The sequence below is a fragment of the Lithobates pipiens genome, unplaced genomic scaffold (genome assembly GCF_037356315.1).
Source record: "Lithobates pipiens isolate NorthernLeopardFrog02 unplaced genomic scaffold, aLitPip1_a1.2 Scaffold_22, whole genome shotgun sequence".
NCBI lineage: Eukaryota > Metazoa > Chordata > Amphibia > Anura > Ranidae > Lithobates > Lithobates pipiens.
In genome coordinates, this window is record NW_027507784.1 from 117841575 (window position 1) to 117868128 (window position 26554).

Sequence of the window (26554 nt, forward strand, 5' to 3'; positions counted from 1 at the left end):
AGAAAAGGAAAGTGCCTCCAAGTGTAGCAGCAAGGGGTTTCTTATGAATAAAACAAGATTAAAAGCACTCACAAAATTGATGTAAGGAAAGGCTCGCCAGTGGAAGAAACCACTCCATGTGCGTTTTCAGATGCATAGGGTTCCAATGATCTGCAAGATGGTCGCCCAGCGACTTCCAGAACCATGGAGAGCAAGCTGGATGTGACATCACTGAGGATACACACTGAGTGGTTTATTGCATTGATAAGCCTTTCCTTACAGTACATCGCTTTTGTGAGTGCTTTTAATCTTGTTTTTTGTTCATAATAAAACCCTTACACTGCACTGTTTGCCTTTTAGAGTTCACGCCACTCTCTGAAACGCTGCCCAAGTGTCTGGCTGCTCCACCTTTTAGCTGATGATGGGTCATTCCTGTATGGCTGTATGAGAGGCCCTTCCCTTCAGTGCGCCCTTCTACATTTTATGTTGTACAATCACTTTTACAGGGCTCTGAAGATAAAGTTCCCTTGGCACCTTTCCTGGTCTCTCCGTAGCTCTGGGAAGCCCAGAACCAATATAAACTGCTCCAAAACAGAAAGCATGAGGAGCCCTTGTGATGACAAAAAATTTAAATGGGGGGGGGGGGTGTTTTTAATTTTAAGCATAATTTAAAAAAAAAGTGCCTTGTGTATGAAAAAATTGTGCCAGACGTGGGGTATCGCTCACATTGAAGTGAGTAATGGCTCATAAGCTGAAAAGATGTAAAGGCTAAAAAAAAAAATTGGGTTTGTACAAATATCATGCAACATAAAACATTGCAGCTGCCACCATTTTTTTTTTTTTTTTTTTTTTAGAAACACAGCAATTTAACAAAGGCATTAAACCCGTGAAGCCAATGTTCAACTTAGTCTCTCAATAGTCCTGCTGCCAGGAATTTTAATTCCCATACGGCCTCTACTTGCAAAAATAAATTGTATATAAAATAGTTTGCGGGGTTTAAAGCAACTTCTAGCAAAAATACTGATTTTAATGTGTGAAAAATTAAAAAATTGTCCAGATAGAAAAGCAGTTAATGTCTGCCAGTTTTGTGCTTTCGAGTTTCTACTTCGAATCATTTTGGTCATGATTGTGGAATTAATTACTTTGTTTGTTTTCCTCCTGAAAGGTGGGACGATTTGACTGTCAGTCTAGCCCGTCAACCTGCAAGTCTTTTTATATTAAAAAACCTTCTGTGGTAGCATTTAAAGGGAAAGGCATCGATTACTATGAAATCCACCATGGTAAGAAACTGGGGTAATTTAGTTTTATCAGAAAGATCTCGGACTCCCTGTGGTGTCATGGGTGAATTGTTGTACCGTGTTGGCCATTGATAGCAGTAGAAGAATAAAAATTGAGTCATTACCTTTCATTGGCAATACATTATAGCTGCAAGCAAGTTTAAATTACATTTTTTTCCTTTAGAAATGTCATTTTGCTGCGGCATTGTTCTACACATTGCACAAGAGGCGTTAGAGTTTTAGGCCAGGTCCAAAAATGCAGTAATCTCTGTATATACTAATATATGCACATTTGTATTATTCCTTTTAAATGCCAGTCTCAGCAATTGCCTTTTACTAAACTACTCACACTGCCCCTATATCCTATTCTCCACAACATAAACATTAACTGGCCTGTAGCCCCATGGTAAGAACTGGGAGAGCTCATTAGACTCCTTAAGAGAAAACAGGAAGCTTGTACAGGACGGCTCTGAATTATTAACATGATCAACATTAATTATTAACATGATCATGATTTTTTATTTTTATTTTTTTTGCATTTATCTAACAGATATAATACTAACAATTTTTTATATTTAAACAAATACTGAAGCCTCCATTTTGAAAACAGCAGCACATCTGTACAGAATAATTAGCATAGGACAACAATCCATTCCTGCCAGCACTTTTATTTTACTCCCTTTACAGCCACATCCTCTAGCTTCCTGTATGCCGCTTCCCAAAACGTCCAAGTTCCAGCGCAAATCATTACCAGTCACCACTTGGTACGATGTGTCTCATGATTCTTTGCGTCAGCATGCATGCATGCCTCTTTATTTACAAAATTTTTCTGATGTGAGGACTCTGAATGTGTCCATATGCACAGGGAGCCCAGACTGCACAGAAGACAAGCATCTGCTACACCTTGGGAAGTAATGACAGCAGTTCCCTAGAAGCTGTCAATCGGTTACCTTGAAGGATGTGCAGAATGCTGTCCTCTTGGGCTTGCTGTGCATGTTGGCACAGGCAGCATTCTCGCGTGAACTTCTAGTCTTTTTCTGGACGTGCACATGAAAGAGTTGCTCCAAAGTCCCCCGCAAGGCAAGGTAGCCTACCTGTTACTAGAAAGCCACACAGTAAATGCAATTGGTTGAAATGGGGGGAACCAAAGCTTTAAAACGTGAAGAAAGGGCAAACAATTCAAGTGTTTAAAGAGTAATTCAACTTTTGTTAGAAAAAGGGTCTGATCAATCTGAATTGCAAGGTTTTTTAACAAACTTTGTTGCAGATTCTTACCTGTTTCTGCTTTGAAAAGGGTTATGGATTAATATTTGACGTTAATTGTTAGTGTTTTCGAATGGCATTCTAACTTGCATTCAAACATGGCTCTGGCCTAATCTGGACCAAGGGGTAGTGAGAAGGTGGAGAAACAACACTCCAGAGTGCAACTATTTGTTTTCTGCCCTTTACAGGGGAGCAGGTAAAAATTCACGTTATCTATTTGTAGTTATGTAGTCATGAACAGCTAAAAAATGTGTGATGTGCGCCTCTCTCTTTGTGCTGTGAAACACATTAATGTTGGAGATGTATATATTATTTTTTCATTATTGCTACTAATGCTTCTATCTAGGCGTACACATTATGTAAAAATAAAAACCTTGCCGTCCTCTTGGTTTTAACCATCTGATCTAATGTTGTGATAACAGGCTCTCTGTCATCCTTCAGTAGTTACACTTACACCGGCAAGTCTTCAATTAACTTTTTCACAGCCTTTGCTGAATTCCCCTTCTAAAAATGCTAGTTGCTTGCCACCCAAGTTGCTTCAGAGACACTGGGCCAATTACCAAGCAGCAACTGAATGAACAGAGTAGTCGGGATTTAAAGGTGAGCATGTGCTGCAGGGGAGGGGAAGTATGCCCTACATAGGCAAAGCACAGGCTTGCTTTTAATCTTACTAAATAAATTGGAGTCTGAGTGTACATTGATAAACATTTAGTGTTATACCTATTCATGGCACAATGACAGTCTTTTACTAGTCCACTTTTTGACCCACCTATATACTTGCACCCCACCCCATTACGTTGCTGTTGATGTCAAGTCTTGTGTGTAATCTTTGCGTAGGAGCTTGCACATGGTTGATGATATCATTCTCATCAGATGAGTGTTCGAGCTCAGGCAGGAGTACTGCATCCCGGGAATACGCAATATTAAAATTTCTCTTAAGATTAATGTAGTATTCGGAATTTGGGAACATCCAGTATTTGTCGTCATACGACAGATTAATGAAGAGGTGGGTAGCACAGTGAAGGTAGGTCTGTGGTGGGCTAAAAAGACTCTTATCATGTTGCTGTTAAGTGTTGCAGTTCCTTAACCCCAGTATCCTTGTGCAATTTAACTTCAAAGGAAAAAACGTGAAGAGAAATTTAAAAAAAAATTATATATTCTCTACATATTGGACAGTGTTTTGAAATTGTCTAATCAAATATTTGCTAAATACTTTTTACAATCAGGCCTGAAGTATTCCTGCACCAAAACTGTCTTGTAAATTATTTTGGTGCAATAAAAGCGGTGTTTTTTTTTTCTTTCTTTCTTTCTTTCTTTCTTTTTCTTTCTTTGCGCAGGTAAAGTAAACCTTTATGATCTAGTTGCCTTCACGAAGGAGAGTGTAAATTCTCATGTGGTTACTCTCGGACCTGAAAACTTTCCTGAGAATGACAGACAGCCATGGTTGGTGGACTTCTTTGCACCTGTGAGTAGAAGTGTTGTCTTTTTTTTTTTGTTCTGTTATTTCAAATTCTACTTTGCTAATTTTGCTGTTTTTTTTCAATTTAATCATCATTTTTTTCATATGTACAGACACTTACATTGTATTCTGTTTTTATGTGTAGTGGTGTCCTCCTTGCAAAGCTTTACTGCCAGAATTGAGAAAAGCCTCCAAAAGAGTGTTTTCCCATGTCAGATTTGGGACACTGGACTGTACAATCCATGAAGGCCTGTGTAATATGGTATGTATCTTATCTAATGCTTTCTTTCCATCGGTAGCATGTTGTGAAGTGATAGTTCAAAAAGTAACATATTTAAACTGTATTGAACCACTTCAATACCGGGCATTTTCAACCCCTCCCTGCCTAGGCCAATTTTCAGTTTTCAGAGCTGTAACATTTTGAATGACAATTGCGCGGTAATGCAACACACTACCCATATTTTTTCCCCACAAATAGCGTTCTTTTGGTGCTATTTGATCACCTCTACATTTTTTGGAAAAAAACACAATAAAGTTTGGAAAAAAACACAATATTTTTTACTTTTTGCTATAATAGCCCAGTTTAAAAAAAAAAAAGAAAAAAAAAAACTTTTCTCTGTTTAGGCCGATATGTATTCTTCTACATATTTTTGGTAAAAAAAAATTGCAATAAGCATATATTGATTGGTTTGCGCAAAAGTTATAGCGCCTTATGGCGGTGATCTGATTTTTATCGTGACTGTGACATTGCAGCAGACGTATCGAACACTTTTGACACTATATTTTGGGACCATTCACATTAACACAGCAATCAGTGCTATAAAAATGCACTGATTACTGTATAAATGTCACTGGCGGGGAAGGAGTTAACACTAGGGGGCGATCAAAGGGTTAAATGTGTTACCTAGGGTTGTGATCCTATATACTAGGAACACACAATCTGTCTCCTCTCACCTGACAGGATGTGGATCTGTGTGTTTACACACATAGATCCACGGTCCTGTTCTGCAACGAGTTCCTCTGTGATACGGTGCTCGCGTGTCTCCAATACCAGTGGGAAGCCAAGGACATCATATGATGCCCACCCAGGATGGGAGATCCCATCTGCGGATGTCATATGTCTGAGTGGGTAGGGAAGTGGATAAAACCAACATTTTTGTAAGCATTAAAGAGGAAGTAAACCCTGATGGGTTTACTTCCTCTTTGATTCCCTGCAAAGGTAAAGCATAATGGACTACTATGCATCGCATAGTAGTCCATTATGTGTCACTTACCTGACACAGGAACCAGCGAAGTCACCGCTGTCCCCTGTAGTTCCGAGCATCCATCTTCTTGGTGAGTCTCGCTACTCCGGCGCTGTGATTCGCCGGAGCAGCGATGACGTCACTCCCGCGCATGCACACAGGAGCGGACACTCGCGGCATATCGCCACGATCTGTGGCTTGCCCAGTGCGCCTGCGTGCCGCTGTCTACGGCGCATGCACCGTAGACAGCGGTGGCTGTCTTCAGGTAAGTATCTCCTAAACCGTGTAGATTTAGGAGATATATTTCTTGGACCTACAGGTAAGCCTTAATCTAGGCTTACCTGTAGGTCAAAGTGGTTTGTAAGGGTTTACAACCACTTTAAGGCTGCATAACATAAGCATAATAAAAGCTAATTTACTCTGGAAGTAGTGTAAAAAAAGATTTGTTCTGGCACATATTTATATTCGTATGGCATATGTGCATAATTTCATACTAGTGGCTAGAATTTTAATTTGTTGAAGCCACTAGACTGAACATGGGCATTTCTGCACGCATATGCGTAAATTATGCCAGTATGCTTATCTCTGAAGGTTGATGCATTTTTTTTTTTATGCCCCTAAACGCTGCTCTTGAATACAAATCTAAACGGCAATTAGCCAGTGTGTCCATGCATGTTGTGTCATTTAGAGTCGTATTTTAAAACCGCGTTTAGGGGCATAAAAAAAGTCCAAAAGTGACGCTTTTTCCTGCCCTTTAGTTTTTGTAAGTCGGAAATATTTTCGTTGACAAAATTGGAGTTCAGGTTAAATTTGCTTCCTGTGCCTTTCGGTCTTGGTGGCCCTGGTACCGCTTATTTCTTATACTGGTGTCCCAGGTATAAAAAGTAAGTAAATGGTGTCACAGACAATAATAAAAAATCCTGCAAAGGTTCTAATTCTGTTCTGTTTAAACTAGGAAGAATATTTTGGGTTGAAAGACCCAGTTATAAACATAGCTCTCAGTGTGTAATTCAACCTTTACTCTGTGTTCATGATTATTCTTCAATGTTACATGACATGTCATTTTTGAATGAACGTCTGAGAAAATTATTATATATGCTTCTCTTTCTCGAACAGCATAACATTAGAGCCTATCCAACCACTGTCATTTTCAACCAATCAAATATTCATGAGTATGGAGGACATCATAGTGCTGAGGAGATCTTGGAATTCATTGAGGTACTCCACACTGAATATTAAATTATATAACATGCACTTTCAGTGACTACCATTTAATATGTGATGTGCCCCTCTCTCTTTGTGCTGTGAAACATTAATGTTGTAGATATTTTTTTCTCATTATTGCTACTAATCTAGTCATACACATTATGTAAAAATAACACTGATGTCCTCTTGGTTTAACCATCTGATCTAATGTTGTGATAACAGGATCTCCGTCATCCTTCAGTAGTTACACTCACACCAGCAAATTTTAAAGAACTGGTAAAAGAACGAAGTCGAGATGAAATCTGGGTGGTGGATTATTACGCTCCTTGGTGTGGACCTTGTCAAGCACTGATGCCGGAATGGAAACGTATGGCAAGGGTAAGGAAGTCCTATCATTTAGCTGTTAACGATTGTTTATCAAGTCCTGGTAAAGACAGGACTTCAGTTTCCCCAAAATGGACTGTGCAAGAAGTGGCATTTCTGACACATCAACATGTATTTTTCTCTTAAGGAACCAAATTACATGGGCCAAGGATGAAAATGGCTCCACATCCCCAATATATAAAAGTACAATGGGAGAAGTTAGTGGTATTTTCCAGGTGCAAATGCACAAAACAAATAGATTTTTAAAAAAGCGCATAACTTTTTTTTATATATATATATATATATATATATATATATATATATATATATATATATATATATATATATATATATATATATATATATATATATATATATCACATTGACTCACATAAAAACTTTGCCTTATGGATGTTTGCAGCATAAGATATAATGTATTTCTTCAATGGCAGCTACAAAGATATTACTTTCTAAAAGTTTTGCCAGCAATGGCTTCCTCAGGATAAGTTAAGTGACTGTAAAAGACAAAAAAGGCCAAACTACAAAAACAAGGTATCAAAAACGTATAAAATTTCATAACGTGATCAAAATTTAGAGACCCCGGTATACCATGAAATATGCTTACAAAGGTCTGTATTGACAAAAGAACACAAGAGGGCGCCAAACTGCTGTCATCCAGCCAAATATTGGGTTGTTGAGAAAAAATAACTTAAAGTAAAAATATTTGTATTAAGATTACTTTTTTGTTCAAAAAATAAATAAAATTGTATAGCCATATTTATATGCTGTATGATATATAATTATTTGGGGTGGTAATCAGAAGGAATTGTCCATCTTTACAGACATTCTAAGTGATAATGTGTTTAATCCTAAAATCACAATGATTTGTAACCAGCAAATTAGTTTATTAGATGTGGAGATTTTTGTAAACAATGATGGTAATTTAGGCTCGACGTTCTACAGAAAATCCTTAGCTGGGAGAACACTACTTCATGCATCCAGCTCGCATCCCAAATCATTATTTCCAGTATTTCTTACAGTCAGTACCTTCGCATACGCTGGAACTGCAGTAGGGAAGAGGCCTTTGAAAAAGGAGGCAAAAACGTTTGCAAATGTGGCTGCTAAATAGGAGTTACAGTTGTACTATCCTTAAAAGCATATAATCAAATGAAATGACATGAGTGAGTGAAATAAGGTACGAAGTTGGTGTGTCTAATAACCAAATATGCTAAACAACATAAAGAGGTTAGACAGATAATTAAGGGTAAGCATGTATGAAGCCCTGCGGTTCAAGCAGTGTATTTTAATTCTGAGAATATATATATATATATATATATATATATATATATATATATATATATATATATATATATATATATATAAAATTTATAGTATCTCACAAAAAGTGAGTACACCCCTCACATTTTGTAATTATTTTATTATGTCTTTCTTCACACTGAAGAAATTACACTTTGCTACAATGTAAAGTAGTGAGTGTATAACAGTGTACATTTGCTGTCCCCTCAAAAATAACTCAAGACACAGCCATTAATGTCTAAATCACTGGCAACAAAAGTGAGTACACCGCTAAGTAAAAATGTCCAAATTTAGCCTAAAGTGTCATCGTTTTCTCGCACTGCCTAAACACTCTTGGGTATGAAGTTAACCAGAGCTGAACAGGTTGCCACTGGAGTCCTCTTCCACTCAATGATGACATCACGTAGCTGGTGGCTATTAGAGACCTTGCACTCCTCCATCTCTGTTTGAGGATGTCCCACAGATGCTCATTAGGGTTTAGGTCTGGAGACATTCTTGGCCAGTCCATTTCCTTTTACCCTCAGCTTCTTTAGCAAGGCAGTGGTCCTCTTGGAGGTGTGTTTGGGGTGTTGGAATACTACCCTGTGGCCCAGCCTCTGAAGGAAGGAGTTCATGCTCTGCTTCAGTATGTCACAGTACATGTGGGCATTCATGGTTCTCTCAATGAATTGTAGCTCCCCAGTGCCGGCAGCACTCATGCAGCCCCAGACCATGACACTCCCACCCCCATGCTTGAATGTAGGCAAGACACACTTGTCTTTGTACGCCTCACCTGGTTGCCACTTCACATGCTTGACACCATCTGAACCAAATAAGTTTATCTTGGGTCTCATCAGACCACAGGACATGGCTCCAGTGATCCATGTATTTGGTCTGCTTGTCTTCATCAAACTGTTTGTGGTCTTTTTTGTGCATCATCTGTAGAAGAGGCTTCCTTCTGGGACAACAGCCATGCAGACCAATTTGATGCAGTGTGTGGAGTATGGTCTGAGCACTGACAGGCTGACCCCCCCGCCCTTTCAACCTCTGCAGCAATGCTGGCAGCACTCAGACGTCTATTTCCCAAAGACAACCTCTGGATATTACGCTGAGCACGTGCTCTCAACTTCCTTGGTCGACCATGGTGAGACCTTTTCTGAGTAGAACCTGTCCTGTTAAACAGCTGTATGGTCTTGGCCACCGTGTAACAGCTCAGTTTCAGGGTCTTGGCAATCTTCTTATAGCCTAAGCCATCTTTATTTAGAGCAATATATATATATATATATATATATATATATATATATATATATATATATTTTTTTTTTTTTTTTTTTTTTTCCAGATCCTCAGAGTTCTTTGCCATGAGGTGCCATGTTGAACTTCCAGTGACTGGTATGAGAGAGTGAGAGCGATAACACCAAATTTCACATCTGAGACCTTGCAAGACTAACTAGTCACATGACACCGGGGATGGAAAATGGCTAATTGGGCCCAATTTGGATATTTTCACTCAGGGGTGTACTCACTTTTGTTTCCAGAAGTTTAGACATTATTGGCTGTGTGTGGAGTTATTTTGAGGGAACATCAAATTTACACTGTTATACAAGCTGTTCACTCACTACTTTACATTGTAGAAACGTATAATTTCTTCAGTGCTGGCACATGAAAAGGTATAATAAAATATTTACAAAAATGTGAGATACTGTGTGTGATATATATATATATATATATATATATATATATATATATATATATATTTATTTATTTATTTTGAAGGTGCATATCTTTGTCAGCAACACATCTTCTTCTCCTGATGAAGCCATTGTTGGCAAAACATGTTGAGAGTGTAATACCAGAGTAGCAGTCATGATATTTAAAAAAAAAAAATGTTTTTTTTTGTTTTGTTTTTTTGTGTATTTGCATCAAAAAAAGAAAGGCTTCTATTGTACTTTGATGTATTTTTCTGCACTCATAGGCTCTTTAAAGTGTTAAAACGTGGGCAAATGTGTATGTGTTGCAAAGATGTACTGCATATGTATTTTTATTTTATTTTACTTATGCTTTAAGCTGAGAGCACATTAGTATCCAAGGATGGAGCCGAATGGGTCAGTATACACAATTGCTTAGTGAGGTGTCAATGTTTCTTCACAATATATTGTCTTATAGGAAACCTGAAATCATGAAAACCGTTTGAAGGTTGTCATTGCTGATTTCATTCTGAAAAAGCTTGTTTTCTCAATTCTATGCTGATCAATGCCTCACTGCAATACTTTCTAAATTACTGACTGGAATTTAGAATGCAGCAAGTGATATCAGAACTCCTGATCTGAATACTTGTTCCAGATTGTTGGTTGGATTAGCATGACAGCTAGACAACTGGCCTCTTCAGAAGGAGATCAATAGTGACAGCTCACATATTTCTCTGGTTTCCCATAAAATTACCATGGATTGTTGCCGATATCAGCATTCCCGGTTGTTGGTATAGTCCATTCCTATTAGCATTGCTGCTTTTATCATTTCTGTATGCACGATCAGTGTGTGTGTGTGTGTGTGTGTGTGTTAAGAAAAACGTGATGTGGGTAAAAACTATAGCAGTGTATTAAAGCTGAACTCGGGCAGCTGAATACAGAAGTGAAATATGTTCACTCTCATTTTCCAAAAGATTTTGGTTCTGTTTAGCTATTTTAGTTAACCTTATAAACCTGCCATGCTGTATGGTGAGCAGGGTGCAACACTTTCTCTTACAGTAAAGATATAAAGCAGTACCCTCCATATGCCAGCTTGCTGATTGGACAGCAAAGATTGAGAGACGTGATGTCATGTATGCCCCTCCCCTCCTGTAAGCATGTGGGACTGACACTACTGTGCAGTACAGCCTTACTGACCGACCCATCCTGCTGGCTATCCCTTGTTCAGTCTCAGACAACTTGTTATACACATGATGATGGGAAACTTATATGAAAACACTTTTAAGGTGCTCATACCAAAAAATAATTGTGTTGTTAACAGTACATAATGGGGTTTTTATATTTGCCTTTTAATGTTTTCCCGAAGTTCAGCTTTAAGTTAAAAACTAGATAATCCAGGGAGTGGTTTGTGATGTAGTAACATAGCTTTTCCTAAATCTACCTGCTAATTTATTCATTGTATGTGTAAATCAGCACTGTGTTTTACTTCCATTGCTTCCATATATAATGCAGGCGGAGGAGAAAATTTAGGTATGTACAGCAATTTCTAGTTCTACTTCTAGGGATCTGTCCTTACACCAGCTATACAAAATGGTACATTTTTATAAATGTGGGGGTGTGTCTAATTTGTTTTATTGTTTTGTCAATCTTACACTTTTTCATTAAATTTTCTCTAATTTCAGCAAGTAAGTGGTTTGATAAATGTTGGAAGTGTTGACTGTCAGAAATACAGCTCTCTCTGCAGCAAGGAATATGTTAACTCCTACCCTGAGATCAGGCTTTATCCAGCAAATCGGGACAATCCTAATTATTATCTGTGAGTACATCCTTCTATATTGCATGTTTTAGTATTTTCCATAACAGCCAATTTTTTTTTTTTTATATATATATAACTTTTTGTATGTACTTTAGAAAAGACAGCTGAACATTAAATGCAACAGACATTGGGGGCTGATTTACTAATGGCAAATTGTCTGTGCAGTTGCTCTATATCTGAGTAGAACATGCAAGGGAAAAAAAAAACAACGCATTTTTGCTTGCACATGATTGGATGATAGAAATCAGCAGATCTTCCCCCCTCATTTCAGAGCTTTCTAGTGCAACTGCACTTGCCGTATACTTGCAGTACAGACTGTTTGCCTTTAGTAAATCCACCCCATTGTTCCTTCCAAAGAACTTTGAGCCTATCTTCTCTTGGTTTCAATAATGGGGTCCTCTATCACCTCCGAGACACGAAGTGTTGCTTCATACATGGGTGTCAAGACATTGCTTCTCTGCATGACCCTAGGCAGCTATATAGCTACTGTTTCTCATGTGTGTTTTTTTTTTTTTTTTTTTTTTTTTTACACCACATTTCATAATTATGTTAACATGTCCCCACCAGTTCATTTTCAGGTACAGAGAGAGAACCTTTGAATGTGGCATACCAGGGGTTAGAGCTGCACGATTCTGGCTCCAATTCTCCCAGTGTAACATCATCTTTCAGATTATACAAAAAAATTGGGCTAGCTTTTACGGTTTAGGTTTTTTTTCTTACCGTAAATTCATTAAAGTGTGTTTTTACCCCAAAAAATAGTTTGAAAGACCGCTGCGCAAATACAGTGTGACATAAAATATATATAATGTTTGGGGGTTCCACATAAATTGCAAAAAAAATGTTTTGTCAGAAGTGAGCAGAGAACTCTCTGCACTTGTTGCATAGAATCTGCTAAAAGCCATTTTAAGATTGTGAGGAGAATTGAATTGCGATCTCCATTCTTTAACGATTAATTGTGCAGCTCTACCAGGGGTGTACATAAAGATTTTACTACATCCTAATGGTTAAAATATAAAGTCACATGTGGACACCAGCAGGTTTTTTGCTCTGCATTCTAATGTGTAATAACAGTAGTAAAAAGCATGGATGGTTACCTAAGTCCATCATCTTAATAAATGTGGTTGCTTGTTTGTCCTAGTGCGTACAGTGGCTGGCAGAGAGATGCATACTCCCTGAAGACCTGGGCACTTTCGTAAGTTACTCTTTCATACTCAAACAATTCTAGATTTCAGTATTCTAAGTTGGTCTTATTACCAGCTCGGGTTTATTTATTAATCCCATATGCAGTCATTTCATTTGTAGGTCGATAATTGCTTCTTTTATTTTGTCTTCCTCTGTTTTTTTATTCATTCATATTCATGGTTTTATTATTATTGTTATTCAAAATCTAAGCTTCATTGCTTCCAAGAGCATAATAAATATCTACGCTTTACTTGATAATTTATATACTGAATAGGTCTCTGGGCTCCACTGTTGAGAACATCTTCACACACTAGAAATGAATGACTATTATGGGACCTAGACTGTCCTAGACCAGAACTCTAGGCTAACAGAAAAAAAATAAACGCATGCAAAATGATGATACATTTAATTTGTGTCATAGAAAGTACCTTTTATAAAGTTAAAATAGTGAAGCACAACCATACCCAGCTGAGCAGCAGCGTGTATTAATGAGTCAATTAGGTGAAAATAATCCAAAAGTAAAAACAAAGAAAATGTGGGTGTGTGTATTTAATTTTATATATATATTACACACACACACACACACACACACACACACACACACACACACACACACCCACTGTTGCTAGTGGATTCAAGACATTAAATCCAAAAGTAAAACTCTCCAGCATGACTGACTGAATATTCCCTATTACTTTCCAAGGGATTCACAGGTTAGTAATTTGCCATGACTTAGTTTAACAAGTGTAGGTAGGATTCCTGATTGCAGGCTGTATTATCTGCAGACAGACTACCACAAAATGGCCACTAAGACGGGCTATGGCAAAATGGCCGATGGGAATGATGTGTGCTTGATCACTTATTTTGGATTTGTCACTTATGAAGATTTAGACACATGCACTGAGAAGAGATTTGTTTTGCATTTAATGTCTTGAATCTACTAGCAACAGTTACTATATGTATAATGATAAAATACACAAACATATATATATATATATATATATATATATATATATATATATATATATATATATATATATATATATATATATAATTTTTTTTTTTTTTAATAATAATAATCTTATCTTCACCTACTTTTTTATTGTTTATTTCTTTATTTGACATATTACAAGTTATAACAGACCAAGTTACAATATCAGTATATATTTTACAGTTTTGTTTCCTTATACCGCTAATACATCATATTCTCGTTTTCCTATTTATTTCAATTGATCCGTGCAAAACAACTTTTTATATTTTTCTCTTATTCTTACTTGCCACTATCATATATACTACCTAACCATCCTTTAGACACAAGTATTTACAAACATACACACAGACATAAACACAAAAAACAAAACAAAAAAATAAAAAAATAAATAAATAAAAAAATATAAAAAACACACGCACTCTCCGGGCGAAAAATCCATAGCGTAGTTTCCATAGTGAGTTATATATCACAAGCTGACAAAGGAGGAGAATGTTTATACCCACATCTTCCTTTGAATACTGCTTTTACTGTCCCACTCAAACAGAAAAAGAAAAACTATACTAACCACTCAATACAGACTCCCCCCATTACCAATGAGGGTGGAGCTACCCGTGGATCCGATATCCATCGTTTCCATATTTTAATCCAGTTATTGGATTCTCCCCTATTGCAACCAATTTGTTGTTCTTTCAAGATGTTTTCATTTACCTGAAGACGCCAGTCCTCAAGTAAAGGTGCATTCGAAGATATCCACCTTAGAGCAATTAACTTACGTGCAATAAACAATAGTCTGGTAACTAATATCATCACCTCCCTGGGAAAGAAACCTTCCTCGTCCAAATATCCCAGTAGACATGTCATAGGGGTCCTGTCGATATGCGTATTACATGTAGCATTGATTGTATTAACCACCTCTCGCCAATATCTAGCCACTTTTGGACAATTCCACATCATGTGTATTAAATCCGCTGGAGACTTTTGACATCTAGGACACTCTGGAGAATTGCGTCTGCCCCACTTAAATAATTTAACTGGTGTTCTATATACCCTATATATTATAAATAGTTGCGTCAGGCAATGAGCCGGTGATAATGATACTAGGGGCACCCTTCTCAAAATAATTTGCCAGTTTTCATCTGAGATGTCCCCTATGTCTCTCTCCCAGCCTGTTCTACCCGGGCTGACAACTTTATCCTGATATAGTCTCATCAATTGACCATATAAAGACGAGATCAAGCCCTTTTTTTCCTCCCCCCTTGCTAATGATGTTATAAGTGGGGTAGGTTTTATCACTATCTTTTCCCTTCTAAACTGAGTTTGAATCGCATGCCGTAATTGTAAATATTTATAGAAGTGACTAGAAGGCAGTTGAAAGGATTCTTGCAGGTCCTGAAAGGAGCGCAGAACGTTATGTGTAAACATCTGTTCTATATATTGAAGCCCCTTAGAGTGCCAGCTTTCGAATCCCTCCAATTTATATAGTTCTTTGTATTGCTTATTCCCCCAAAGCGGGGAGTATTTTGAGACTCCTTCAAATTTCAATATACTCCTCATTTCCTTCCAGACTCTATTCATAAGTGTCGTTGTTAGACCCCTACCGGTGTTACCCAGGGCTCCGGATTCCAACTGAGCCACAAGATTATATCGAAAACTGTTATTTAACAGTAAAACCTGTATGGGGTCTTCCCAATTACTTTCCCCCCAGCCTGCAAAATGCTGAAGCTGGGAGGCTATGAAGTAGAGTCTTGGCTGTGGTACCGCTAATCCACCCCAATCCCTTGCCCTCTGGAGAATTGATAACTTAATTCTCGGGGTTTTTCCTTTCCACAATAGCCTACGAAATATTGATTCTGTTTTTTTGAACCATTTTAAAGTTATCCATATCGGTGAATTATGGAGTATATATAACAATTGAGGGGTCCAGATCATTTTTATGAGATTTGCACGGCCTACCACCGATAATGGCAATTTGGTCCACGCCATGCTCTTAAGTTGAAATTTGTTAAGAATAGGTGACAAGTTATCCATTAAATAGTTTTCTATTCTAGAGTTTATAATTATTCCCAAGTATTTAAATGATGACACTATTTTAACTTGAGGGGCCTCTTTTAACCTGGACAGACTAGGATTATCTAAGGGAAGTAGTACGGATTTATCCCAATTAATAATGTAACCAGAAAACGATCCAAATTGTTTTATTAGTGACATTAAGGAGCTTAAAGAACCTTCTGTATCCCCAAGAAACAGTAATGCATCATCAGCATACAAGGAGATTTTTTCAATCCTCATTCCTCTAATAAATCCGCAAATAGATTCTGCCTGTCGAACGGCCTCGGCCAGTGGTTCAAGAGCCAGTGCGAATAGTAAAGGAGACAGGGGACACCCCTGTCTTGTTCCTCTGTATAAGGGGAAAAATTCTGAAACCATGCCATTTATTTGCATACATGCCCTCGGAGTGGCATACAGCATCCTGATCCACCTTATAAACTTATCCCCCAGGCCAAACAAACCCAACACCTCCCACAGATATGTCCACTCGACACTGTCGAAAGCTTTCGCAGCGTCGAGTGACAAAATCGCTCTTGTCCCAATATTATCAGTTGGTATTTGCATATTCAAATAAAGCCTCCTTATATTAATAGCTGTAGACCTTGTTGGGATAAAGCCACATTGGTCATGATGAATCAATCCCTGCATATGTCTACTTAGTCTTTTAGCCAGGACCCTGGCTAAAATCTTAGCGTCCGAGTTCAACAATGATATCGGGCGGTAGGATTCCGGAGCCAAAGGGTCCTTTCCCGGCTTTGCTAATACAATAATACAAGCATCCCTCATAGATTCAGGAAGCCTGAATGATTCCAAAGCCTGGTTAAGGACCTTCAATAATTCTGGAAGCAAAACCTCACCATATTGTTTATATACTTCTGAGGGTAACCCATCAATACCCGGGGCTTTATCATTTGGACTTTCTTCCACTGCCTTAATCAATTCCTCCAATGTCAGAGGAGCACCCAGTTCTTGTTTATCATTTTCAGAAAGAGAGGGGAGTTTTAAAGGTTCTAAAAACTCTCTAAGTCTTGTCTCGGAACAATTAACTTTATTTTGATATAAATTACTATAAAAATGAACAAAGGATCGCATTATTTCCTTCTGGTCATAAGTAATATCTCCCTCCACTGTACGAATAGCAGAAATAATTTTACTATCTTCTTGGGATTTAGCTATTACTGATAGCATTCTGCCTGATTTTTCCCCTTCTTCAAATCTGCGACATCTAGACAAAAAGTCAGACCGCGCAGCCTTTTTCATAGAAGTTTGTTTATATAATAATTGTGCATCCTTCCACACCCTACGATTAGAGGTAGTAGGACTCTGAATATACTGAACTTCTTTCTGCTGTGCCTCTGCTGCTAACAGCGATTCCCGTTCTCTACATGCTTTTTTGTAGACGCTTATGGCCTTAACCAATAATCCTCTCAAAAATGCCTTCATGGTGTCCCATACTACCTGAGGTGATGTTGAGTTATTATTAATTTGAAAAAATTCAACTAAGGCCAACCTCATTTCATCCCCCTGATGGGGAACTTTAAACCAGAAAGCAGGAACTCTCCAGTTAGACCTAATTTTAGGCTTTATTTTATCTACTGTTACTACTAACGGTGAATGATCTGATAAATCTCTCGTTAAATAATAAACATCAGAAACCCAAACAATAGCTGAGTCTGTTCCCAAGAACATATCTAACCTTGATAGGGTCTGAAAAGTACCAGAGCAACAAGAATATTCTTTAGAAGATGGATTCCTAAGCCGCCATATGTCATACAGTCCAAGCTCCTGAATATAATTGTAGAATGTAGTATTCACATTAGGGCCTGCTGGATATCTGTCCATGCTGGGATTACACACATTATTGAAATCCCCCATAATAAACATGGGGGTCCCTGGATTATCAGCCAATATCATCCCTATCTGTCGCATTACTTCACTGTTATATGGAGGAGGGATATAAATAGACCCCAAAATACATTGCGTAGAAAACAGTGTACATACCAGCAAAACAAACCTACCCTGTGGATCTATCCTTGCTTGCTTGCAGGAAAACTGGACCTTTGAGGAAATTAATATACTTGTTCCTCTTGCGTAAGCTGAATATACTGAATGGTATTGAGTAGTGTACTTTTTATTCTGTAATAAGCTAACAGTATCTTTAGTTAAATGTGTTTCCTGCAAGCAAACAATCAACGGGTCATGCTGGACCAGTTTATTGAACATAGCACGCTTTTTAATAGGGTTCTTAATCCCTCTAATATTCCATGACCATATTCTGATCTTATTATCCATTAATAATTATATATACACACACACATGACATGGTGCCCATATTGTCCACATGATCCCCAAAATACGGTAAACCATACAACAGTAAGTCATTATACGGTCTTCCTCCATTTGAAGAGTTACAGACCTGACCAGCCCAACATTCAGTTGATCTCTTAAGCGTATCGTACTGTAATAGACATAAACAAAATAATACAACAGCATCAAGCAGTAACATGTAAATTGTCGCCCATACACACACACATACACCCATACACACACAAAAAACAAAAAAGAAATAAAACAAAACAAAACAAGAAAAACAGAAAAAAAAAAAAAAAAAAAAAACATTGTTTCCCGCAGGAAGGTGTATACAGGGGAGAAGGAAAAAATCCATCCAGGCTTGAGCCCTAATGAGGAGGAGTTCTTGTACTATTGCAAGTACAAAAGCAAAGGCAGGGGCTCCTGTCTAAAAAAAAAAAAATATATATATATATATATATATATATATATATATATATACATACATATATATACACATATACACACACACACACACACACACACACATACATATATATATATATATAAATAAAAGGGGAGGGATAAGGGAAGGAAGAAAAAAAGAAAAAAAAATGCCTCAGGTGGGCGCAAGGAAAGGACAAGGAAAGGAAGGGGCAGGAAGGGACAGGGTTGGGGACAAGGAAGAGAAAAAAAAAAAAAGAGATTAAAGGTTAGAAAACAAAACATTTTTGTCTCTGTCCCCTCCCCCATATAGTACAGAGAAAAGTTCTTTTCCAAATCCCAGTCGCATTTCTTCACCTTCTATCGCATTTTTAACACATTTTTAATTTTTCATCATATATTTTTAATCATTATCCTTTGAATTTATTCATAAAAAGTTCAGTTTCCTTGCACAACATCAGTGCTGTCAACAAGCGATGAAATATGTTGCTCATTTTTGTCAAGCCAAGATGCCGCTGCCTTAGAATTATCAAAAAAAAAAGTTTCTCCTCTAGCTATAATCCTTAATTTGGCAGGATAAAGCATGGAATATTGAACTTGAATATCACGAAGTCGCCTTTTAACATCTTTAAATTGAGCCCTTTGCTTTTGAACCTCAGCAGAATAGTCCGGAAAAATTTTTTTTCACCTACTTGACTCATTAATACACCCTGCTGCTCAGCTGGGAGTGGTTATGCGTCACTATTTTAATTTTGCTATTTATCTTTGTGGGAACAAAATCTGTGTTGAGCGGCAACTATCCACGCATGCGTTAACTTATATAGTAGCGCAGAAGTAATTTTCACTTTATTTTTTTTTACACCTTATTTGTTCTGTAAATTATACTTACCCTGTCACATTTTAAGTATACGTGTTAGGTCGTGTACTATGCAAGCGGGTTTCATCATAATAAGACACCTTGGAAGGCAAAATTCACAGGAGCCACTATACCAGGTTGTACTAGTATATAAAAATAGACTTTCACCTTCGGTGTGTCTCAGATTTGCATGCCCCGTCCCACACCACTTTGGCGACGAGAGGTTGCCCATCACAGTGATGTGCCAATAGGAAGCCTTTGATAAAAAAAAAGTTAAGAGCACCCCGAGTTTTAGGGCTCCCAAGATGCTCCAGAAGCTTGCTTCTGTAGCCTTTAGAGCATTCAAGATCTGATTAGGTATTTTTTAAAATGTTGACAGAGAAAATGAGTCTGTGTTAAATCTGGTAACTGGGAAATCCTAGCTGATTCAGCACAAATAGGAATATTATAATATAAGGTAGGTGGTTAGTAAAAGCGCAAGAGTATTTATTTACAGGTCCAAATCCCGGTAACATTTTTCTGTGTGTGCCTGAAAAGCTTCTCTGTGTTAATGATCGGAAATCACAAAAAGCTGAGCAACCTCTTGACTGGGTATGAATAATTTCCTTTCAACTTTTTATATTTCCCTACAGATATCTGCCTCAATTGACTGCTTCCCTGACACCTAAAACCATTGATGAGAAGGTGTTGAGTGGAAAAGATCACTGGCTTATAGATTTCTATGCTCCGTGGTGTGGCCCATGTAGAAGTTTTGCTCCAGAATTTGAATTTGTAGCTAGGGTAAGCTAAGCTTTACAGTGCAGCTTACATCTACTGTGTATATAGTGAAACCAGTTTACTTGAATTGTTTGTTGTATTCTCTAAGGCTCTGTTCACACCTAGATGTTGATATCTGCTATAAGCCTCAGCTCTAAAAATGCCCAACAAGACAAATCCCATTCACTTCAATGGTCCCTGTTCACATCTGAAGCAAAACACCCGTCGCTTAAAGTACAGGAGCTTCTTTTTTGGCAGATCACAGGCGTTTTACTGCTGTTACATTGGTGACCTTTTAACCTTGAAACCGCCTGTACAAAAACGCTGAAATAAATGGCAGGAAAAAACACCTGTAAAACAGCAACGCCTAGATGTAAACAGAGTTTTAAGCTCCCTGGTCTGCAGTTCCTTTCTAGTAAAAGAGCTAAACGAGCTTTCTTTTTGTCATGGGCAAGAAACCAAGGCTGACCATAGACTAGGAAATTGGGGGAGGAAATTAACAAATATTCTTTGAATAATGAAAAAAAAAAATGAATGCACAGAAGTAATATTTGCAGCTTTCTAGGTACAAAATCCTATTTCTTTACTTTTGCCATGTAGTACAATAATATAAAATGTGATGGTACTTTGGGGTGTAGGCACATTCCTCCTGCCTTAGTTGGCTCAGTGAGTTGGTTGAGGCCTAGTAGGTGGACAGACAGCCATTACTCTGTATAAAGAAATGCCCAAAAGTATGACTGACTGACATCCCTTTTTTTTTTTTTCTTCTATTTTTAAATGAGAACAAAACTCTTTGTAGCATTGTCCCCTTTTTACTATGCTGCTATCCTGCTATTAGTAGCAAAAGATACCTGATGATCCTGCCAAAAATTCAAGCTGGAGCTCTAATCTCCCCCCCCCCAAAACATTAAAAGACAGCAGCTATAAATACTGGTAATATTATATATATGCTTTTTGCCACACAGAGGGTCAATGCCCAGCAAGCATTCAAACGCATATAAAAGGCACTTGTGGTAATCAAGTAACCAAACAAGTCCATATACATCATAGGGGTAGAACTGTACACCAGCGGCTGCTGTCCTCCGAGTTTGGCCAGCTGTGTGCAGAAAAGGAGGGAGAGTGTCACCTAAGTGCAGTATTAGAACAGGCTGGTTTATTAACAAGGGAGCATTTTTAATCCCTTGTTAATAAACCAGCCGGTTCTAATACTACACTTAGGTGACATTCTCCCCCCTTTTCTTCACACACAAGTGCAATATTAGAACAGGCTGGTTATTAACAAGGGATTAAAAACACTCCCTTGTTAATAAACCAGCCTGTTCTACTACAGCACTTAGGTGACGCTCCCCCCCCCCCCTTCCTTTTTCTTATTGCTTTTAATATAAAGACTCTTACCTGTCCAGGGAACCAGCAATGTCCTCACCTGAGCTAATTTTTTATTTGGCTTCGGGTGCAGGCTCCAGAATCATGGGTATGGGAAAGCGTTAGTGAAGAGTCGCACTCCACTTTGTGAATAGTAACACAGTCTTCTAGGACCTGTGATATGTCCCAGAAGGCAGTATGGGGAGGAGGGGGGTGAACTTTGCTGCAATGATCTGACCGGGAGCAGGTGCCTATCAAAACCAGGTACCTGCTGCCCCCCCCCCCCCCCCCCACTATGTGTACCCTAATCTATTGTTTCTTTACTGTTTTAAAGCTCCTTAAAGGGAAGGTAAAGACTGGAAAAGTGGACTGTGAAGAGTTTGGACATATCTGTCAAAAGGCTGGCATCAGAGCCTATCCTACTGTGAAATTCTATCCCTATGATGGGTCTAAAAGGGTAAGGTTTACATTTTACACTAAAGCGCATTATTATTTAAAGGAGTTTATTTGCCAAAAGAGTATAAATTGGGTCACTGAAGGCTGCAAGTTCTGTGAATCAAGCCCTCTTTCCCGTTTCACTAAATCGTAATACATGATAGAAGAAATATTCTTCTTCTTGTATTTCACTACATTTTTCCTTTTTTTTTTTTTTTTTTTTTTATAGAACCTTTTGTAGTCTATTAATGTATTTCCAAAACATCTTTACTGCATTTTACTAGGCTGAACCATTGACTTTGGTACATATAACACTCTTTAAAGTAATTGTAACCTAAAAAAAAAAGGCTCCTGGCCTATTATGGCATAATAAATTATATAATCTCTCTCTTCCCCCTCCCGCTGCTCCAGTGGTGGTTGTAAAGAAACATGTTTAATTACTTTGATCATTTCTGTTTTGGCACCATGTTTAGTACAGTGTGTGTGTATTTCCTTAAAATTATAATGCTACATACCTTCTTTGCACAGTGCTTCTGTGTAGTTTGTTTGTTTTTTTATACTAAAACCTTGATTTTAAAAAAAAAATTAAATCTGTTCCTTCTCTTGCAGAGAAATTTTGAAGGTGAGCTCGTTAACTCAAGAGATGCCAGAGACATAGTGAAGATTGTAACAGCAAGAATAGGATTTATTACTACTCAACTAAAGGCACATCAGAAGGTATATTTCAGACTTTTTTTTTATGTTTTTTGTTTTTAGATTATTAAGATGTTAGCAAGACAGGCATCCTTTCACAAACCTGATTAATTCGGACTTGAGTATATGATGAAAAAAATCAGTATTCTGGGTGAAATCTGCTTGTCAAGGTGATCAGCTGATTCAGAGACATTGGTAGCTGATGTTTATATGGGATTCATGATTTCTCTTGTGAAAGTTGAACTTGGCCTGTGCCTCCTCTTAATTTCCATTACTCTTATTGGTTCTTAAAGGTTAAGTTACTGTACTCACTACCTTTTGCGGCTGTCGGCTTGTAATTCTCAAGGAGCTACCAGGGTGCTGTTGAGCGCTCTTGGTAGTGCAGTGATACTTTCTGTCAGTGTGTAACTGCCTGCTCATACAAGGTATGGTTGTGATGCTTTGCGGGATCCTAGTAAAATTTCAAGAAGATGTGCATTTATTTATGTAAAAAGGTGAACATATTCTTTAATAGTGATGTCCTCATGGATGAGTAGAGAGTCTGAGAAAGAGTTTTTCTCTTTTTGTTCATTGACTGACACAGAATCTTCAATCTTGACCTTAGGGTTATATTGCTACCTTCAGGAGAGGACTAGGCAGAACATGTAAAAACAGTAAAACTGCACAGTACTGGGTCGGCCACTACATGCCCCGTCTGATCCAGGTGTAGCCGGTGAGCTACATGTTCCAGGGCACACATGTGACCGGGCTACTGCTGTCCGTGTCAGTGTGCCGTGTCCGACAGCCACCCTGTACTGCTCGGGTGATGGGTCTGTCTGTGGAATGTGTCCAGCAGTCCCTGCAGTCGACTAGGGAGTCTCTTCTTCTCCCTTTCTTCTCTCCCTCCTCCCCATGCTATGGGCCGCTGTGTGACTGGGCATAGGGGGTGTGGTGCACGTACCTGGCGGGGGGGAGGCTTCGAGTCCTGGCAGGGGGCTGCGCTTGGTATTGGTAGTCCGCTCATCCTTTTCCCTGTGGCCATTTTTCTTTTTTGCCACAGTCAGTTTTTCTCATTCGGTCATTTTCTGGAAGTTAAGTGGATATTTTCCCAGCGCCCTCAGACGTTTTTTGCTGAGGAGGCTACTAGAAAATGGCCGCAGCTTGTTTTACCTCTAGCACTGGGTGACTGGTTCTTTCTGGAACAGTGTGAAACTTACACAGAACACCTCGTGGCTGACACGGGAGAGCGGACGGCGGCAGCACAGTGCAGTACCTGGGTCGGAGTGGCAAGTCCTGCGGGGGGGCCCCTCAGTCTGTGGCAGCTACGAGGGTGAGCGTTTTGTGCGACTTGCCTTAGGTCCCTAAGCGGTGACAGGCGGGTGTGGGTCAGCATGGCGTCAGAAGCTGGTGTTTCTTCCCCAGACATCCTGGTTATGGCAACTGGTTCCCCTGCACCTGCAGTGCCTATGGATGCTCTGTCGGTGGCCCTGGAGTCCTTTGTTGCCTGGGTGAAAGAGGCGTGCAGGTGCAATGGGGGTTAAAAAACGCCCCCACGTCTTCTGGGGAAAGCTCAGATTCAGACACTGGTCCCACTGTGGCAGGCGGCCCCTGTTCTGAAGTTTCAGAGGCTGCAGACCAGGACCATTCGGACAGTGAGAATGACTCCTTGTCTGGGTCAGCGCAGCAAAAAGCACCTGTAGGAGCACTTATCACAGCAGTGCGGGATACCCTAAAGATGGAGGATACGGCGGGGACATCTACAGACGTCCCACAAGCCGGCCCGCACGGCTAAGGTGTTTCCATGCCTAACTTATTTTGATACGTTTATTTACAAGGAGTGGGGAAGCCTGCAGCGGGCCTTTTTGGTCCCGAGACGGATGGAGGTCCGTTACCCCTTGTGAGGAGAGTTTCCCCCGGTATCCAGGTTAAAATAAGGTAACCACGATTCTGGTGGAAAGGACCCCTGCTTTCAAGGACCCTGCCGACAGGAGGGCTGAGGCGGTTGCCGGTCCATGTTTACGGTGGTGGGGTCAGCATTACTGAATGGGCTAAATTGTTGCACCGTGTGGTGGAGAAGCAACAGATTTCCCCGGTCTGCGTGGAGCTGGCGGACTAGTTGGTGCAGGGTCTTAAGTATGTCTGTGATGCGACCTTAGATACAGCCCCCTTGCTCTCTAGAGCCTCTAGATCAGCTGTGGTGCTACGTTGCCTGATTTGGCTAAAATGCTGGTCTGCGGACCAGGCATCTAAGAAAGCACTGGCGGCTTTGCCCTTCCAGGGAGAGCGGCTGTTTGGAGCTTCGCTGGATGACCTTATTAAGAATGTCACTGGGGGTAAGAGCACATTGCTCCCACAGTCCAGGAAAGGTAAAGCCATGCCATAGGCAAGGGCCCTCCTTTTCCACTCCTAAGCGGATTTTTCGTCTGCCCGGGTCGGCAGGTAGGAGTTCCCAGTCCAACAAGGTGCCCGCAGAGGGACAAAAGCGTCCCTGGTTTCTCAAGCTGAGCAATCCTGCACTTCCAGGTCTGGGGCGTGCATACACGCCGCGGGCGACCTGCTTGTGATTATACCACTGTTAAAGGAGTTGAAAAGGCAGAAGGTTTTTTTTTATCCTAAAGCATTCTATGCATTAAGATAAAAAAAACCTTCTGTGAGCAGCAGCCTCACCCCCCCCAAATTACTTACCTGAGCCCCTTCTCTCACCAGCGATGTCTGCGATTCCCCTCAGCTATCCAGGACACTCCTCCTGATTCGCTGAGAAAGCCACAGGAGCCAATGGTGCTGATGCTCTGTCAATCAAAGTCATTCAGCCAATCGGGAGAGGGGGAGAGGCCAGGTCGGGGCTCCATGTCTGAATGGACACACGGAGCACTGACTCGGCTTGGGTGCCCCCTGTAGCAAGCTGCTGGCTGAAGGGCACCCAAAGTAGGGAGGGGCTAGGAGCAGCAAAGAGGAACCCAAGAAGAGGAGGATCTGGGCTGCTCTGTGCAAATCCAACTGCATAGAGAAGGCAAGTATAACATGATTGTTTAAAAAAATAAATAAAAAAGAGCCTTTACAATTTACTTTAATTATACCGATTGTACCACAGACTTGATGTCCACCTGCACCCACCGATCATTAGGCAGAGAGCCAGAATGACAATCTGCCTATGTAAACAAGGCAGATGGCTGTTCTTTTATTACAGAAGGCATTGATCCTGTGTTCCCACAAAACAGGAACATGGATCAATGCCTTTCCCTAGAAAAAGCACTTCCCACAGTACACAAGCACTGGCTAGGCACACAATTAACCCTGTGATCGCCCCTGATGTTAACTCCTTCCCAGCCAGTGTCATTAGTACAGTGACCGTGCATATTTTTTAGCACTGATCACTATGTTTCACTGGTCCCCCAAAAGTGTCGGTGTCCGATTTTGCCCGCCGCAATAACAGTCCTACTATAAGTCACTGATCGCTGCCCTTACTGGTAAAAAATAAATAAAAGAATCCATAAATATATCCCATAGTTTTGTGGATGCTAATAATTTTTGCACCAATCGATCAATATACGCTTATTGAGGTGTGTGGAGTTTTTTTTTTTTTTTTGGTTTTGTTTTTTTACCAAAACTAAGTAGCAGAATACATATTGGCCTAAATTTAAAGAAGAAATTCGATTTTTTTTTTTTTTTTTTTTTTCAAAATTGTCAGTCTTTTTTTTGTTTTATAGCATTAAAAAAAGCAGAGGTGATCAAATGCCACCAAAAGAAAGCTCAATTTGTGAGGGGAAAAAGGACATAAATTTTATTTGAGTACAGAGTCCCACAACCACGCAATTTTCAGTTAAAGTAATGCAGTGCCGTATCGCAACAAATGTACTGGTCATGAAGGACATAAATCTTCCAGAGGTCAAGTGGTTGAAAACAAACAGCAACTTTCCTGTGCCATGA

At 39.3% G+C, this 26554-nt stretch overlaps 1 protein-coding gene across 1 annotated transcript in view; it reads left to right on the forward strand.

Moving 5' to 3' along the window:
• DNAJC10 (DnaJ heat shock protein family (Hsp40) member C10) overlaps nucleotides 1-26554 on the forward strand; it is an 89219-nt gene that overhangs the window by 61511 nt on the left and 1154 nt on the right. Inside the window, exons 13-22 of the mRNA XM_077448130.1 lie at nucleotides 1145-1259; nucleotides 3857-3984; nucleotides 4124-4240; nucleotides 6339-6440; nucleotides 6651-6806; nucleotides 11458-11591; nucleotides 12730-12783; nucleotides 20035-20182; nucleotides 21855-21977; nucleotides 22565-22672. Of these exons, the coding sequence (XP_077304256.1) occupies nucleotides 1145-1259; nucleotides 3857-3984; nucleotides 4124-4240; nucleotides 6339-6440; nucleotides 6651-6806; nucleotides 11458-11591; nucleotides 12730-12783; nucleotides 20035-20182; nucleotides 21855-21977; nucleotides 22565-22672 (1185 nt within the window). The remainder of the gene's footprint in view (nucleotides 1-1144; nucleotides 1260-3856; nucleotides 3985-4123; nucleotides 4241-6338; nucleotides 6441-6650; nucleotides 6807-11457; nucleotides 11592-12729; nucleotides 12784-20034; nucleotides 20183-21854; nucleotides 21978-22564; nucleotides 22673-26554) is intronic.